The following is an 18,716-nucleotide window of genomic DNA, read 5'->3' as shown; positions in this document are numbered from 1 at the left end:
CACGATTAATTAAAGAGACAATTTAGAACTACCGGAATGTCTGGACACCGAACTATTTGGATGACGCTAACAGTATTAAAGTATGTTGTAGTATTACCTGTATAGCAGGCTTCCGATTTATTTTTTTATAACTGAATGGTCCTTGTTACTTTTAAAAATATATTATAAAGAATATTTTATACTATATTCTGATTGTTTTATTTGTTTTATATTTGTATCTGTTACTATAGATAATTATTTTTCACATATCTAATTTGTTTATTACTTTGTCCGAACGTTCTTGGTGACAATATTTAATTTGTTTCTGCATTGTTTGACATGGTTATCGCTTTTTGTTTTAAACTTTGATTTTTGTTCGATGACGGTTTACTTGGTTTTAAGCGTGCTACGTGCTTTCATTGTAATATCTAAAATTATGATATTAAAAATAATTAAGTTGACATAGCCTATACTTAAAAATCAACTATCTTTCCATTCACTAACTAAAACTTTACGCATCTAAACAGAATATAAATGTTGTTGATTTTTGGGTGTGTGTGTGGGTTTTTTTAATTTACATTTGCAATACCTGACAACCGTTTGTAATTTAGGACGTTTGACGTTTACTTCCCTATTTCGCTATGTATTGTTTACTCATTTTCCAGCTATATACCGGTATTTATGGCACCCGAACAGTTTTCCACTGATTTTTGTTTTTGATTTGTCACGTGCGGTACCACGAGCCAATCATTGATGATGGTCTGTTATTTGTTACGACGACTGTTGTTGCTGTCTTGCTGTTTCCGGTCCCACGAATTGCTATAGTGGTCATGTTTTATTACTACGATTTTCGATAACGATTTTTAATGTTGACTGATAATGATAATGACAGTTATTAACAACGCTGACTGTTAATTTTGATAATGTCAACCATTTCTATGTTGACTATGATTTCAGATAAGTATATGTATTTTACAATTACGATTTGATTTCGGATTTTGGTTATAATTTCTTAAGTTGACTACGATTTCTAATACAAACCACAGTTTCGTAAGTTGACCACGATTTCTGCTGACGGTCACGATTTGTAACCGTGACCACGGTTTCTCCTCTGACAATTACACGACTTCTGAAAGACGCACACAATTCTGATAGAAGCGATATTTTGTGCTGGAAATCACGATTTGTGGTGGTGGCCTCTTTTTTTAACAGTGACCACGAATTCTGGTAGATATCATATTTTGTGTCCGTGAGCTCTGATAACGGCCATGCTTTCTGATGGTGGTCACCATTTCTGACTGTCATTACGCTGTCTGTGATTTCTGATGGTGATGGCACTAAAATCCGTAACGATAATTCCATATTATCTTACAATCATTGGTGGAGCAGTGTAGTTTCTTGTTTAATTTAGTTAATTTGTATTCAGTATTTAAGAGAAAGTCCATTTACAATTGTTAAGGTGTGTTTTTTTAATGGAACATTTGTAATCAATTTTTTATTTAATGGAAATTTGGAATTTATAACCATTTATTTAGTAAGAGTCAGCCTGCTTTTGGAATTCATTACAAGTTATACAGTCTTAAACAGAACTAGTTTTAAATCAGTTTTAATTAATTTAGACAGGGTCAATTTACAATTAAGTATTTAATAGAAATACTCCATTTACAATTCAGTATTTCATAGTCATACAACTATTCAATATATAATGAATATTGTACATATTGTGTTAATATTATATAAATAAATGTTTCATATTACATGTTAGTTGTTTTCTAATCGTATATTTTAGACATCTTTTTATGTGTTACTGCATATGGCGTTTCTATGGAAGGGCAAGCATAATACGTGTGTTAACAATTTGTATCACGCAAGGGTTGTAAATTGCACCATGACATTTGCTGGTAAATGACAATAAAAGGGGATTATTGAATTCAGAATTATTGGGTGTCTAAAGCCTCCCCCCCCCCCCCCCCCCGGCCACCGTCTGTTCTGCCGTGGCTCGTCAAACTCGTAACAAAGTTTGTTTTGTTTAACGATACCACTAGAGGACATTGATTTATTAATCATCGGCTATTGGATGTCAAACATTTGGTAATTTTGACATATAGTCTTAGAGAGGAAACCCGCTACATGTTTCCATTAGTAGCAAGGGATATTTTATATGCACCATCCCACAGACAGGACACCACGACATTTGGTATACCAACTGTGGTGCACTGGCTGGAACGAGAAATATCCCAGTGGTCCCACTGACGTGGATCGATCCCAAAACCGACCGCACACCAAGCGAGCGCTTTACCACTGGGCTATGGCCTGCCCCAACTCGTCACAAGTGAAAGGAAATCAGTTTTAAAACAACAGATAATAACAAATCATCCGTCCAGTTAATTAGCACTCGTACTTTCGGTGACACGGACGTTTTCGCCATTTCCATTTATTATTTACCACGTTTCGTGAATGTAATCACGAAAAACAGTTGGATCATGTTACATGTTTGCTGTGCGTGTATGATTACATTACATTATATGTGTACTGTGCGCTGTAGAAGGGGAGGGGGGAGTTGAAGAGAGAGAGAGATACACACACACACACACACAGAGAGAGAGAGAGAGAGAGAGAGAGAGAGAGAGAGAGGGAGGAAGAAACCCGACAGCACCCCTTTCAACAATGCCCGCCCCCCCCCCCCCCCCCCCCAAGTTTTGGTGATGCCATGTACATGTCATACTGACTATAATTATTGTATTTAAAAAAACCCAACTTTTTATAAAGAAGGAAATGTTTTGTTTAACGACGCACTCAACACATTTATATATGGTTATATGGCGTCAGACATATGGTTAAGGACCACGCAGATATTGAGAGAGGAAACCCTCTGTCGCCACTTCATGGGCTACTCTTTTCGATTAGCAGCAAAGGATTTTTATATGCACCATCCCAGAGAGAGAGAGAGAGAGAGAGAGAGAGAGAGAGAGAGAGAGAGAGAGAGAGAGAGAGAGAGAGAGAGAGAGAGAGAGAGAGAGATGAATAATATTAACATTCTCAAACAGTTACAATCGTCTTATCTAAAAACCGTTCAGTTAAATGTTATTTGTTCTTTACAGGGACAGATCCTAGTTTCAGCCCATGCAAATGAACACTAAGTTTAGTTAAAGGGACAGACCCTAGTTTCAACCCGTGAAAATTAACACTAAGTTTAGTTAATCAACAAGCCTGTAACACATTTGGATAAAGTTACAATTGAGTGAAACATGAGTCTGTGACTTTGAAATGGTGAAATACTCTCTAAAAATAGACTTAAACTCGACTCCATAACTGTTACCTCTCTGACGCACGTGGGTTTTTAAAAATATGAGAAATACATTTTGGGATATTAAAAACACCAGGATGATCAAAAATACCTCGAATGTACGGAAATGGATAATATCAACAATAAAATCTAAGTAAAGTATGATTTTAGTTATCAAAAACGGTTCTAATAGTAAAACATATGTCTTAGTGTTTCAAAGTAGTATATGTCCATTTAATATTCGGCTGTCTCTCTGCCTCCACCTCCCTCTGTCTCTGTCTCTCTCTCTCTCTGTCTCTCTCTCTCTAATTCATTACTGTAACAATGCACGGTTTTGTGATCAGCCAACAGGGGCATTCCTGAGTTTGCTGCATTGTAAGATGTTTCTGACTAATAAAATATTTCTACGATTAAACTTACATATTAAATATATTTTCTTGTTTAGAATATCAGTGTCTGTATATGCAATGTGTTTCTGGTCGTCTTAAATTATTAATAATATTTGTAAGAAGCGCAAAATGGATTTTGTCTTCAAATAATTTCGTACGTACGAACAAATTATATTTTAGGAAATAAGATGAAATTTAACCTAGTACAAATATTAGAACGATCGGAAACACGTTTAATATACAGCCACTAATATTTTATGCAGGAAAATGTAATTACAATCGTTAAAAAGTCTCTGTTAGTCGATAACATCTTAAACATTGCAGCAAACTCAGGAATGTCCCTTTAAGGCCCTCCCAGCATTTATATATATAAAAAATACAATATTTATAATCAGTATGACATGTACATGGCATAAAAAAAAACCCATGTCAGTCAGTCCGTCCGTCCGTCTATTTATTAATTAATTCAGTGGCGGTGTAAAAGATGTTTGTTTATCGTGATACCTGATATTTGTTTCGAAAATCTAAGTGCCACGCTCGAAGCATGATATTGGCAGTTAGATGTGTAAATTGGTGCATGCTGTCGTCACGTATATTGGACTCGGTCGATAATGAAACCTACAGAGAAAGAAACCGTCACGTTAACCCACGTTTCAAGCCTTAGTCTGACACGACGGATCACTGGCTTCGTGTTTTCGTCTGCCAAGCGCACGGTCTATTAATAAAACCGTTCGAGGTGACCCGTCTACGTCAAAAAGTCTCTTTATCTATACTTGTGTAGACTACACACTCGCTGAATGATCCGACCGTGAACTTAGGTGCATTATTGACTTATTCCGTCTGTTTAATAAAAAAAACCACCCAGCCACTTACCGGTCTTTCACACACTAATCCCCCGCGTTGCTTTTGTTTGTTGGAGTAACATGATCTTAAGTTTGTGTCATGACAACCTCGAGTTCTTTTACTGCTTTGAGTTAAACGTGTTGGCAAATTAAACGTAAGTCGAAGGGTCGAGGGGGGAGTGAAGAGATGGACAGGATGTAACAAGGGTTTACGTGCACATTCAGAGCAAGCTGTTGTAGCGCACGCCTGTCATGGGCACAAGGCCGGCTCCTCTATTTAGGACAGGAAAGGGTTTGGGTGGGTGCGAGGGGGGACCGCCCGTAAAGGCAGGTGCAAGAGAGCACCAGCAGCCCGACAGGATTTGGTAGCGGGCAGGCGGTTGTTTTGGTGTTATGGTAATTTTGAAAAGTCCCGTAGGATTAAGCCAAAAACAGAAAGGTTGTGCAGTTTCAATGAAGGAATTTGGGCGAAAGATCCTTCGAATGATAAAGGGGAGCTACGTATAATTTTAGAATTTTAGTATATGGCCTCAGATTACAGTTATCTTCCCATTTGGTTGTCGAAAATCCGGAAGTTTCACCGCGCAAGTAGTCTGCTGTTTGACTGTGATTATTTCATGGCAGACAGCTATGAAGTGGCAACGGTTTGACTGAAGTGACAGGGGATAGCATGTAGTTTGTAAACATGTGTAACTTGCTGACATTGAAGACTTGTTTGTGGTAATTCCGGCCCATGCAAAAGTAGTGCTTTATGTATAAAATGGGTGTACTCCGGCCTGGTTTAGAGGGTGTGTCTGTTTAAACCAATATGCTGGGAGAAAGAGCTGGACAACAGGGGTTGTCCTTTTCAGGGTATGTGTCCCCCATGCAGGCAAAGGTACATACAAAACTTCACGGGCCTGCTGATATTAATAAAAATGTTATAGCCACTAAGGCTATATAGAAACATATAGCGAAATTAATTGTGGTCTGAGGCCATATCGAGAGTAGCTCGTTATTGGAACCTAGCCTACTGATGGCGGTTGTTGGTTGTCTCCCTAGGTTGTCCCAGTAGTGGCCCTTAGAAGGGCCTGATCTTTTCAGATACTTTTTCCATTAGTAGCAAGGGACCAGCCCACAGACAGAATAGCCTTTGATATACCAGTCGTGGTGCACTGGCTGAAACGAGAAATAGTCCAATGGGCCCATCGATGGGGATCGATCCCAAACCGACCGCGCATGAAGCGAGCGCTTTACCACTGGGCTACGTCCAGCCCCTTAACTGAGTGAATGGATGGATGGACAAATAGATGGAAGGTCGGATGGACGGACGGACGAGACAAGGCAGCAGGGGGTGGGTGGCCAAGTGCCCCTTAGTGCTGGAGCAACTCTTCAAATTCAGGCAGAAACAATCGAGATATTCGGGCAAAATGTGCTAACCTGAGACCTTTTTGCCATGAGTTTCCATCATTCTAACCAATCCATGGGAAAATGTGTAGTGATTCGTTCGTAACCCTGTATAGCTGTTTGGTGGTAATGCTAATATAAATAAACGTTATTATCCAGATTCGGGCATTTTCGGGAAAACAACAGCCTACCCCTCTACAAAAATGGGAGCCCGTACGTCTATGCGGACAATGTTATCTACTTGTACATGTAACCAATCTTTCTCAGGTTTCGACTGAAGTCATAGGGAACAAAATTAAGGTGTTTAAACAAATACATATACATTTTAGACAATATATATATATATATATACATATATATTAAAACATTGAAAGGACATTCCTGAGTTTGCTGCATTGTAAGATGTTTTCGACTAATAAAATAGTTCTACGATTAAACTTACATATTAAATATATTTTCTTGTTTAGAATATCAGTGTCTGTATATTCAATGTGTTTCTGGTCGTTTTAATATTTTTAAGAAGCCCAAACTGGATTTTGTCTTCAAATAATATTTTTAGGAAATAAAATGAAATTTAACCTAGTACAAATATTATAACGATCAGAAACACGTTTAATATACAGCCACTAATATTTTATGCAGAGAAATATATTCGATATGTAATTACAATCGTTAAAAAGTCTCTGTTAGTCGATAACATCTTAAACATTGCTGCAAACTCAGGAATGTCCCTTTAATAATTCATTTACAAATTATATTCTGTCTAGATCTCAAACTTCTCTCCTCCTCGAGTATTAATAATGTATGCATGCACGCACACACGCGCACACACACACACACACACACACACACATAGATGCATGCAGTGGTGGAAATATTACCATCCCGTGACATTGGTAATTCCGTCCCCTATCCCCATCGTTCCTCAGTACGTGTTTACATGCCATCTTTCTATTGGTCCGTAAATACTATCAATTAAAATGTATAACTGATAAAAACATCCAATCGGAAATTTAATCTTAGACGTTAGAAAAGGCCATAATAAAATAAATAATATTAAAAAAAAGTGTTGTTATTATTATTATTATTATTATTATTATTATTATTATTGTTATTATTATTTTTGAGAAATGGGGACGGTGTGATTTAAAAAATAAATATTTTCCGGACATTGTAATTTGTGCACATGGAATAAGCCTATTATATGTTTATTGGACAATCATAAGAGTTATACTTAGTACTAACATGTTATTATTTATACATTTTTCAAATTCAAATCATAGTTACACTTTAATTTTATTCTTAGGCATTCGTTTACCTTTTGTTTATATATATGTATTTTTTTAAAATTATTATACTAGGCCTATATAATCGTGTTTGGTAAGGGAGGTTTTGATTCGGACCGGCAGAATTTGTAGCTTGCCGAACCGATTATCTGGTAGGAATTTCAGCCAATTTCGACCCCTGACGAGTGTGTGTGTGTGTGTGTGTGTGTGTGTGTGTGTGTGTGTGTGTGTGTATGTGTGTGTGTATGTATGTATGTATATATATATATATATATATATATATATATATATATATATATATATATATATGTGTAATATTGTGTGTATTTAAAATAATTACAAAAGAGAAATTACAAATATAATACATAATGTATTAAGAAATAAAAATACAAATAATTGTAATATATAAAAAATATTGGTGTATATATAAAGTGATTACGGTCGTTAAACTTAAGGAAAATGTTTTTTACACTATAAAGTGACAATCCTCCTACAGACCAAGTTGGAACCATATATCGTGGTCAGGAACTGCTCTCTCTACAGACAAGGCACCTGGCAGTGAGACATGGTTGCATACCCTTACGACTCTTTCATAACTTCTGGAATCAGTCTTGTGCAGAGATAGAGTATTGGATAAGCTAACTGAGACATGGTTACATAGCCTGACAACTGTTTCATAACTTCTTCTGGAATCAGTCTTGTTTCAGAGATACGGTTTTGGATGTGCTAACTATTGTTTAAACCACATTAACCGTAGTATTAATGTGTACAACTAGGGTGTTACACAGGAATCCATTTCATCATTTCCTTTCATTGTGAAAAACGTACTTGAATAAGCTTTATACTTCTAACACGTTGTATGAACTTGATCCAGTTTGAAATAAATCAAAAGGATGATCAAATCAAACAAACACACACACACACACACACACACACACACACACGTATACATACACACATACACACGCACTCACGCGCATACACACACACACACGCGCGCGCACACATACCACTCTCTCTCTCTCTCTCTCTCTCTCTCTAACTCTCTCTCCCTCCCTCTCTCTCTCCCTCCACCCTCTCTCTCTCTCGCCCTCTCTCTCTCTCTCTCTCTCTCTCTCTCTCTCTCTCTCTCTCTCTCTCTCTCTCTCTCTCTCTCTCTCTCTCCCACCAACTTTTTGGGGGATATTTTTATGAAATGAACGAGTCTTCTTCTTCGTTGATAATGAGTCACTGGTTGAACGGCACCGCTTGAGCACATTGATTAATTCATCATCGATCACTGGATGTCAAACATTTTGTAATTTAAAAAAGCCTGTTTTTGTCACCGTGTTTTACTCTAAACACTACAACACGTTCTATTGTCTGTCGACAAGTATTATAGTATTGGAACCATGGAGGGAATTACAGGAAGTACTAAACCGAATAACTTTCGGCTGAGTCAAAGTTCGAGGTTCATCCAACGATAGATATAGACGTTAACACCACAAGTCTGCTAGACGACGTTTTTGTTGGTGATAAATGTGAGTGTGTTGGTTGTAAACAAATTAGTTTGACCTGGGCAAAAAATGTATGCAATTTTATTTCATTTAGTATCACTGTATGAAATAGCCTTGTGTTTGAAACATATACTGGGAACCTGTGAAAAAAAGTACTCAAAATTTGTGCGGAACTAGGGTATTCATAAATGCTACCCGTTATCTCTGAAATGAGCAGCTTGACCCCCAATTGTTTTTGCTTCATTTTAACGGTGAGGGGTGGTAGTATCCGTGATGTTTATGTCGATTGATACGCTGCAGGTAGGAGTTTTAGCCACATATGTTACTAGTGTCGTCTATGGGATTTGATTTGGTAGTATACACCCTAAAAACTATATATAATATATGCCATAATAACAAGCAGGATCATAACATATAATTGTTTATTGATTACAAAGCCTACAAGCATAGTTAAGTGTTATTTTTTCACATCAGCATTATTAGTTTAATTTAGTTTATACATGTATATATATTTCTAATTGTAATTTATGTTCGTGCTTTCATTTTAGTTTTCACTGGCACGATATCCTGAGTACACAAGTCATATATCTTCACAAACTTGCTTTAATAATTGTCATTTGATTTTGTTGTTAATTAAAATACTCAAAAATCTGGTTTCCGAAGAATTCTTGGCCACTTGAACTGGTCGATATATAACAGTGAGTTGTTATTAACTGCCGTCTGCTTGATGACGTCAAACGTGCCAGGCGCCACCTGGATTACCTCCGGTTCTTGAATAGTTCCATTATTGCGAAACGCTCTGTACGTGTCACAAATCTCATACAATTTCGCATCAATCTGAAACAAGAATAAACAATTGAATCCCTTTCGTTTCTGTTTCTTAATTAAAAATGTTTAAATTATTTATTTTACTTATTTTGAGCTACTTTGAAAATGTAGATGGAATTGGCCATTTATGAAAATCTAGGAAATCAAAATGGAACTCTTATGTTTTAAGTGTCATCAAAACACTTTTTTAAAGTTTTTTATTTTTATTTCTTGTATTTTCCTTTTCTTTTAGCGGTTTAAAGGAATCTTTTCATTTATTCTACTCTGTAAATATCTTTTTTTCTCTTTGTAATATCATCCACACAGGTTCGTATCAAACCTAAACTAATTCCAATTTTAGATACATAGGGGATATTTAAATATTTTAAACGCTATTTCTGTTTAATCATTTAGAGCAAAGCATCTACGTTAATTTTCTGACTTGTCTAATTTACCAGAACGAATACCGATAGAAAAAAAGAAGTAACACGTAGAATTGTAGACCAAATTTATTTCACTACTAGCATGGTAATGTGTGTATTTTATACAAAGCTGTAATGTGGGATTGAATGTCAGAAGTGTTGAATTGCCTACCAGTCAATATTTGTTGTTACTATTTGTGTGATCCCATATTTGTTCCATCAGTACACACTTGGATTGACTTCATTGATACGTCCCGTATGTTAATACTATATACATGTTATACCAACGAACTATATTGGTTGTTTATTTACTATGATAGCCTGGCGAGCAGGATAGCACATACCACGGCTTTTGATATACTAGTCGTGTAGTGTACTAGCTGGAACGAGAAATAGATCAATAGGCCTACCAACGGGGATCGATCCTAAACCGACCGCGCCTCAGGCGAACGCTTTTACCGCCCCTTGGTGTAAATTAAACTATACCTGTGATTTTTCGACTTCTGTCATGTGTGTGTTGGTATCCAGCTCCACAAAGAACACATACCTGGCTTCTCCAGTGATATTATCTAAACAAAAAATAGAAATAAAATTTAAAAATTTGTACGCATATGTGTGTGCGCGTGAGTGCGTGCAGAGGCGGATCCAAGGGGTGGGTACTACGGGATCCACTTCCCCTTTTCCCCCTCTTTTAAAATTAAATACCGTGTCTGTGTCTGGAATAAACACACATACCTCTTACATACCAACATATAGCTGAGGCGGATACACCGGGGGGGGGGGGGGGGGGGCAATGTGAGCTATTCCCCCTTTTCCTCCTGTTTTAGTTGGGGTTTTTTCATCGTGGTACCCTTTTGACGAGTTGGTCCATGTGCCATTTTTCCGTTGGCCCCCTGCAAACTATTACCTGGTGTTTGACATCCAATAGCCTATGATCAATGTATTCTAGTGGTGTCATTAAACAATGCACTTTAACTTCTAACAATATTAAAGTACATATAAATGTTCATAAATGGTAAATTTTTAAAGAACACCACAGTAAAAACTAGTAATATAAATAAAGATTTTTAATCCAGATACTGACTCCAAACCCTGAGTGAGTGCTCCGCGAGGCTCAATGGGTAGGTATAAACCGTTCATAGCGAACACACACGACTTTTTTAAAAGTGCATTTGAGCTTGTATTTCACATTTGTACATGATGTTATAATATGTTAACCAGAGAATGTAACTTTAAGGACAAAAGAAAATGAAATAGGTGTACTTCTAACTGTATTTACCGGCCTCGGTGGCGTCGTGGTTAGGCCATCGGTCTACAGGCTGGTAGGTAATGGGTTCGGATCCCAGTCGAGGCATGGGATTTTTAATCCAGATACCGACTCCAAACCCTGAGTGAGTGCAAGTCAAGGTTTGTGCTATCCTGCCTGTGGGAAGCGCAAATAAAAGATCCCTTGCTGCTAATCGGAAAGAGTAGCCCATGTAGTGGCGACAGCGGATATCCTCTCAAAATCTGTGTGGTCCTTAACCATATGTCTGACGCCATATAACCGTAAATAAAATGTGTTGAGTGCGTCGTTAAATAAAACATTTCTTTCTTTCTTTCTTTCTTTCTATTACCTGGAACCGCCCTGATATAACAAATACACAAAGGCATGCTCGCACACACACGCACATACAAGTATGCACACGTATGATATGGTAATTATTAAACTTGACGTTTGTTTAGGAATCGTGTAACGTCTATTGTGTACCGTACGTTATACCAGTCAGGTATTTTGTGTACGTCATACCAGTCAGGTATTTTGTGTACGTAATACCTGTCAGGTATTTTGTGTACGTCATACCTGTCAGGTATTTTGCGTACGTCGTACCTGTCAGGTATTTTATGTACGTCATACCTGTCAAGTATTTTGTGTCCGTCATACCGTGTCAAGTATTTTGTGTCCGTCATACCGTGTCAAGTATTTTGTGTACGTCGTACCTGTCAGGTATTTTATGTACGTCATACCTGTCAAGTATTTTGTGTACGTCATACCGTGTCAAGTATTTTGTGTACGTCGTACCTGTCAGGTATTTTATGTACGTAATACCTGTCAGGTATTTTGTGTACGTCATACCGTGTCAAGTATTTTGTGTACGTCGTACCTGTCAGGTATTTTGTGTACGTCGTACCTGTCAGGTATTTTGTGTCCGTCATACCGTGTCAAGTATTTTGCGTACGTCGTACCTGTCAGGTATTTTATGTACGTAATACCTGTCAGGTATTTTGTGTACGTCATACCGTGTCAAGTATTTTGTGTACGTCGTACCTGTCAGGTATTTTATGTACGTAATACCTGTCAGGTATTTTGTGTACGTCATACCGTGTCAAGTATTTTGTGTACGTCGTACCTGTCAGGTATTTTGTGTACGTCGTACCTGTCAGGTATTTTGTGTCCGTCATACCGTGTCAAGTATTTTGCGTACGTCGTACCTGTCAGGTATTTTATGTACGTAATACCTGTCAGGTATTTTGTGTACGTCATACCGTGTCAAGTATTTTGTGTACGTCGTACCTGTCAGGTATTTTATGTACGTAATACCTGTCAGGTATTTTGTGTACGTCATACCGTGTCAAGTATTTTGCGTACGTCGTACCTGTCAGGTATTTTGTGTCCGTCATACCTTGTCAGGTATTTTGTGTACGTCATACCTGTCAGGTATTTTATGTACGTCATACCTTGTCAGGTATTTTGTGTACGTCATACCTGTCAGTTTGTCACAGTTGATTTTCTCCGTAGCACTGAAATTCGTGAGACATCCACTGTTCCATGTCGCGGCAGCAGCAACAACAGCCTCGGTGACGACACTTTCAGGAACTTTTTCAACTCGAACGTTGAGGACATCTGTGGTCCTAAAGAGAGAGAGAGAGAGAGAGAGAGAGAGAGAGAGAGAGAGAGAGAGAGAGAGAGAGAGAGAGAGAGAGAGAGAGAGAGAGAGAGAGAGAGAGAGAGAGAGAGAGAGTTAATACAAGTGTATATCTGGGGTCATAACATAAACACATCTTAGTCAGCCCCCCCCCCCTAACCCCCCCCCCTTCCCGCTACACACCTCCACATCCTAATGTATACTTGCTTCCGCCGTACCTGCAGGTTATAGGCATTTTTATTTATTTATTTACGATATTTATTTATTTATTTATTTATTTATTTATTATAGTCATTCATTTATTACTTATTTTATTCTGTCCTGTTCTATTCTGGTCTACTCTATTCACTTGCGCTGATGAAAATTTTTAGTTTAGTTTTCTTAGTTTAAAACTTCTTTACAGTGCTGTTCTGATTTGATGGTGCGTTCAAAAGAGCGAGCGCTTGCAGTTTTACTTATTTTTCATCTTGTCATATAACAGTAAAACTACTTTAAATAGCGCATAAAATACTTGAGTGCATGTCTAATATAATATGACCAGTTTTTTGTCTGAGTGTGTCTTGGTTGATAAACTGGTACAGCAAATTGTATGTGTGTCTGTCTGACGCTATTAAATCACTTTCCTACACGAGTTCTTCTACTTCTCAGATAATCTACCAGCAGCAGCTGCTCCTGTATGAAAACCCGGCAGTGCAGCAGGCTAATAATTGGATTCAACGATATTTTACATGGGTTCACGTTGTACGACTCTAATGCTAGACTAAGACTGTCAACTGGCACGACGACGTTGGCCAACTCGATGGTTGCGTTGTAATTCCCACAACTGCCAACTTACAATACATGCGCTCAGATTAACAACTAATCGGTTGTAGAAGTGATATACAACAAAAAACGAGTGGTAAGAACACCGAGACTAGCAACTGGACAGTCGTATAAGTCGTGAGAAAAAAACGTTTGCCAACTTTGTCGTTGCAGTTGGTAGTCTAAGCCTAGCATTAGGAGCAGTGCAATGCCTGTAACAAACAGTTGACTTGACAGCACGTGGGATTATGTATTAAAGTTAGCACACTAATGTTATTATTTGGAAAGTGTTTTTCACAGCTCTCTACAACTCTGTTCAGTGTTATACGAGCTGCAATATTATGTAAGATAATCGAACATGTTACAGTTACCACATTATTGTCGTCACACGTATACATCTTTAGAGGTTTACCACACGCCAAATGAATTTTGGCACATTCATTGAAGTGCTATGCTAGATCAGAACAATTGGATATTGATTACAGCTCATTTGGTGATTATAGATGAGCCGTTCTGTTCATACTTGCGATGGACTTGCAAATCAAACTGGCTCGAGTATCATGTTTTGCATCTCCCTCTGACACCCATATTTTCTTTCCCTCAAGGATTGACATCAGACCAATATTTCTGATATTTCATTAGGCAAATGTGAAAATTGCGAATAAAGTGTCGTTACAATAGTGATTTAGTCATTAACTGTCAGTAATAGATTAATAAAGAAATATCTGCCAAATTTCGAGATAATTTCAAGCTTTTTACGACTTGTATAATATATTGTATTCTTTTGTTTGCCATTTCATTCACTGAACGGGTTTATCGCAAAGAATGGGCACTATTGGGTTTATACCAAAACATGGGCAGTCAGCCTGTTTATCAGAGTTGTTAGTCTTCTGAGTTATTGTACTCTATTACAAACTTGTTTTAAAGGAAGTCCCAATATTACATGGGTTTATTTTTATTGACAATAACAGAAAACGGACGGGACATGAAACGAATTGTTTGAAATGGACCTTTTAAATACTTACATAAATAAATAAATACTGCTCAGCTTTGGTGGGAGTTTCAGAGATCTCAGAGCGAGACTGGCCCACATACAGACAGACAGACTACAGGCAGACAGACAGGCATTGCTCACCTTTGACGGACGTTGTAGACAGGAGCAGTGTTACGGAAACCAACGATTCGAATGACGTCTTGTGTTCGGTATCGGTAAAGTCCGCGGCTATTCGTCACAACCAGCTCGTAGTCCGAGCCAGGGATCACCTGCACAACACACGTCATCGTTAGTTTCAACTCGCGTCATCATTAGGCACAACACATGGCTCATTAGCTTACACAACACACGTCATCGTTAGTTTCAACTCGCGTCATTATTAGGCACAACACATGACTTCATTAGCTTACACAACATACGTCATCGTTAGTTTCAACTCGCGTCATCATTAGGCACACCCCTGCGCGTGCTGTAACCTCACCGTGGTGCAGGGGTGTAACAGTCTCTTTAAGAATGGCCAATACAGCACAAATTGAAATTTTGAGTAAAAGTCAGTATCTATCTGTGATATTTGTATTTTTGAACATTTCTTTACACTCTTGTTATTTAAATCTTGAGTTTTTATATTGATGTTGATCATCACCTTATTTGTTTGCATTACCATAGTTTGACACCCAATAGCCGATGTATTTTTCGTGCTGGGGTGTCGTTAAACATTCATTCATTCATTAGGCACAACACACGTCATCTTTAGTTTCAACTCGCGTCATCATTAGTTACCATTTTTATCGTATATATATATATAATTTATATATGTTTCAATTTAACCAAAGAGTTACTAGGTTTTGCCACTGGACGCCAGAGTAATTCTCGATGAGTACTTTGTAGAAGTTAATCTGGCTTAAAATGTTCAACTTATGATGATGATGATGATGGTGATGATGATGGTGATGATGATGATGATCATGATAATTATGGTAGTGGCAGTAGTAGCAGCAGCAGAAGCAGCAGTAAAAGTAAAAGAAGAAGTAGAACTACTACTACTACTACTACTACTACTACTACTACTACTACCACCACCACCATCATAAGCATCATCACCATCATCATCATCATCATCATCACTTCTACAGTAAAAATAAAAGAAATAGAACTATTATAGTAGTAGTAGTAGTAGTAGTAATAGTAGTAGTAGTACCACCACCACCACCACCATCATAAGCATCATCACCATCATCATCATCACTTCTACCATTTTTACGATGATGATCACCATCAAGTTCAGAAGGACTACCTGATGCGCCAGTAGAGTACGGGGATGTTCTCGATGGACGTCTTCCAGGGGGATGAACTCGAAGAAGGCCGCTCGTGGAATGGGCACGAAATCTGCCCTCGTGACGCCGTCCTTCGTGATACCCTCGTCAAACACGACGATGCCGTATTGCCCTTCTGTCGCGGCGTGCATGAACGTCACTATCGGCACCGTCTGACCGAACTGCGCCCTCACGATGTTCGCCTGAACAACAACAACAACAACAAAAAACGCGAATATTTGTATAACAACATCTCAGCACATTTTAAACTACATGCATGGATATGTGGTGTCTAATTTATGATTATTTCGGCGCTTAATCGAGAGAAATAAAGAATGGAAACCCTCTGCTATCAGGTAAAGTTAAAGTTTGTTTTGTTCAACGACACCACTAGAGGACATTGATTTATTAATCATCGCCTATTGGATGTCAAACATTTGGTACTTCTACTGCATCACAAATGAAAAAAGACCGTGGAATCTGTTTTCTTGCTTGTGGGGAAATTGCATATAAAAGATCCTTGCTGCTATAGGCAAAATGTAGCGGGTTTCCTCTGATGACTACATGTCAGAATTAACAAATGTTCGACATCCAATAGCCGATGATTAATTAATCAATGTGCACCAGTGGTGTCGTTAAACAAAACAAAACACTTTAACTTCTGACATATAGTCTTTTGGACGTAGACCAGTGGTAAAGCGCTCGTTTGATGCGCGGTCGGTCTAGGCTCGACCCCCGTCAATGGGGCCGTTGGGATATTTCTCGTTCCAGCCAGTGCACCACGACTGGTATATCAAAGCCGTGGTATGTGCTATCCTGTCTGTGTGATGGTGTATATAAAAGATCCCTTGCTACTAATGGAAAATTGTAGCGGGTTTCCTTTCTAAGACTATATGTCAAAATTACCAAATGTTTGACATCGAATAACCAATGATAAATAAATCAATGTACTCTAGTGGTGTCGTTAGAGAAAACAAAAATTTAACTAAACGGAACAAGAAATTACAGTTAAAATCTTTCGAGCCAATCGTTTATGGAATTTGATAACCAATCATCAGATCTGTAGAGCCCAGCCGATCAATTCTCGATAATAATCGATGGTTTTATAACCGATCATCAGACCGGTAGAGCCCAGCCGATCAATTCTCGATTATAATCGATTATTGGATCATCACTAGTTGCTACAGTACCTGTAATTCGAACGTGCCGGTTGCCAATGAGCTGACCATAGAACAGTGCGTCCAGAGTCTCGGCACGATGTTGATGAAACTGTTTCCGTGGAAGATTCCAGTGAGCTCGTCGGCTCTCTTGGGGTCCGGACGGAGACTCTTCTCGAGCTTCTTTCTCATAGAGTCCGAGATATTCAGGTCTGGGTCGAGCTGGCCAAGCCTGATGTCGCGGACAAGCTGTTTCCATTGTCGTTTGATGAGCAGCAGAAAGGATAGGAGGACAGAGGAGGTGAGGCACATGATGTAGGTCACGTCTGGCTCCTTCAGAGTGAAGACGGCGTGGATATACAGACCCTCCTTCTCCGTCAGTATATCATACGCAGCGCTGGGGGAGCATAGGTACCGCCTGTATGGCATCAGTTTCGCGGAAATAGAGCCTTTCTCTATTCCAGTCTCTGTTGTAGGGAATCGGACGCCGATTCGAACGTTGGCTATTGGTTTTATAACGCCAAAACTAGGAATATGTTTCCTAATCATCGCAAAACTCGTTGCTATCGCAAATAGTAAATTTATCTTTAATTTATTTACGTTCAAAGGAAACAGTTTACTTTTTCCTGATGTAGTACCGGATGTGGCCCCAAAGAAGTCTATTTGTTCATGGAACAGTAAATTTTTTTCTCCGTTCATAATAGCCTCAATATACGGTCTGTAATCGTCGTAACAAGACAATGGAACTTTCTCTCGGAATTCAGCAGTATTTGCAATGTTCTTCAGATTGTGATCCCTCCCAAATTTGGTTTGACTCCCAGTTTTTAAAATGTCCATCAGGGTTTGTTCCTGAACATTCTTGATATCTTTGATGTCTTTTCTAAACCTCATTAAAGTCCACCAACCTGTTAATTCGACCACTTTCTGTTCCAAATACATAACAAGTATTGCCGAAATACTTAGGTTTTTGGATGGCTGATGCCGCCAAATGTCAAGAGTTAAAAAACACATTCCTAGTGAAATACATATAACGGCCACCTCTACAAAAAAAAAGAAATTAAAAACAATTATGAAAATAATTTCAAATAGTTACTAAAGTGCACTATGTTTCACTTTTTATTGGATCTGTTTCTTTGTCATTGATAATGTAGCGAATTAAAGTATACTATGTCAAAAAAGAAACGCATAGGCGAAATATTCATGGAATTATCTCTTTAATACAAAGTGGCATAATTTCGTTATTTATGATCGTATCACAGTGTAATTTGACATGAGTATGCGACAATGTTCTTGCTATGGACTGACGTCAGTGGAGGCGTTTTCATCACCAAACAGCGTCGCACGAGGGCGCTGAAATCAGTACCGTGTGTGGCCGCCAGCAGCAACAATCACTGCGCGACATCTCCTTGGCATAGACTGAACGAGTCTCTGAATCCGGGCACGTGAAATCCTAGTCCATTCTTCCTGCAGTGCATGTGACAGTTGCGGAAGCGTCTGAGGCTCCGGGTCACGCTGGCATACACGTCTGTCCAGTCCGTCCTATATATGTTCAATGGGGTTGAGATCTGGCGATCTTGATTGCCATGGCAGCACATTAATGTTCTCATTCTGTAGGAAATCTATTGTTACACGTGCCGTTTGCGGCCTGGAAT

At 38.4% G+C, this 18,716-nt stretch overlaps 1 protein-coding gene across 1 annotated transcript; it reads right to left on the bottom strand.

Annotated features, from left to right (window-relative positions):
• Positions 1–9,014: 9,014 nt before the first annotated feature.
• LOC121372414 (probable indole-3-acetic acid-amido synthetase GH3.11) lies at positions 9,015–18,043 on the bottom strand. The gene is made up of 6 exons (XM_041498720.1): positions 17,098–18,043; positions 15,889–16,110; positions 14,736–14,863; positions 12,640–12,785; positions 10,380–10,462; positions 9,015–9,501 (listed from the first exon to the last, which is right to left on the bottom strand). The coding sequence occupies exons 1-6, from the start codon at positions 18,001–18,003 to the stop codon at positions 9,307–9,309; spliced, it is 1,680 nt and encodes a 559-aa protein (XP_041354654.1). The 5' UTR covers positions 18,004–18,043; the 3' UTR covers positions 9,015–9,306.
• Between the last annotated feature and the right edge of the window lie 673 nt (positions 18,044–18,716).

The sequence above is a fragment of the Gigantopelta aegis genome, chromosome 4 (assembly GCF_016097555.1).
Source record: "Gigantopelta aegis isolate Gae_Host chromosome 4, Gae_host_genome, whole genome shotgun sequence".
In the NCBI taxonomy this organism is placed as follows: domain Eukaryota; kingdom Metazoa; phylum Mollusca; class Gastropoda; order Neomphalida; family Peltospiridae; genus Gigantopelta; species Gigantopelta aegis.
Note: the sequence above shows the minus strand (reverse complement) of the source record. Positions and strands in the feature narration are given on the sequence as shown.

Excerpts from the sequence above, each read along its gene's own strand:
- LOC121372414 (XM_041498720.1), bottom strand. The coding sequence starts at position 18,003 with ATGTATTTGGAACAGAAAGTGGTCGAATTAACAGGTTGGTGGACTTTA. Across the intron at positions 16,111-17,097 it reads CCGGCACGTTCGAATTACAG|GCGAACATCGTGAGGGCGCA; the intron begins GTACTGTAGCAA and ends GTTGTTGTTCAG. Across the intron at positions 9,502-10,379 it reads CAGAAGTCGAAAAATCACAG|ATTGATGCGAAATTGTATGA; the intron begins GTATAGTTTAAT and ends TTCTTGTTTCAG.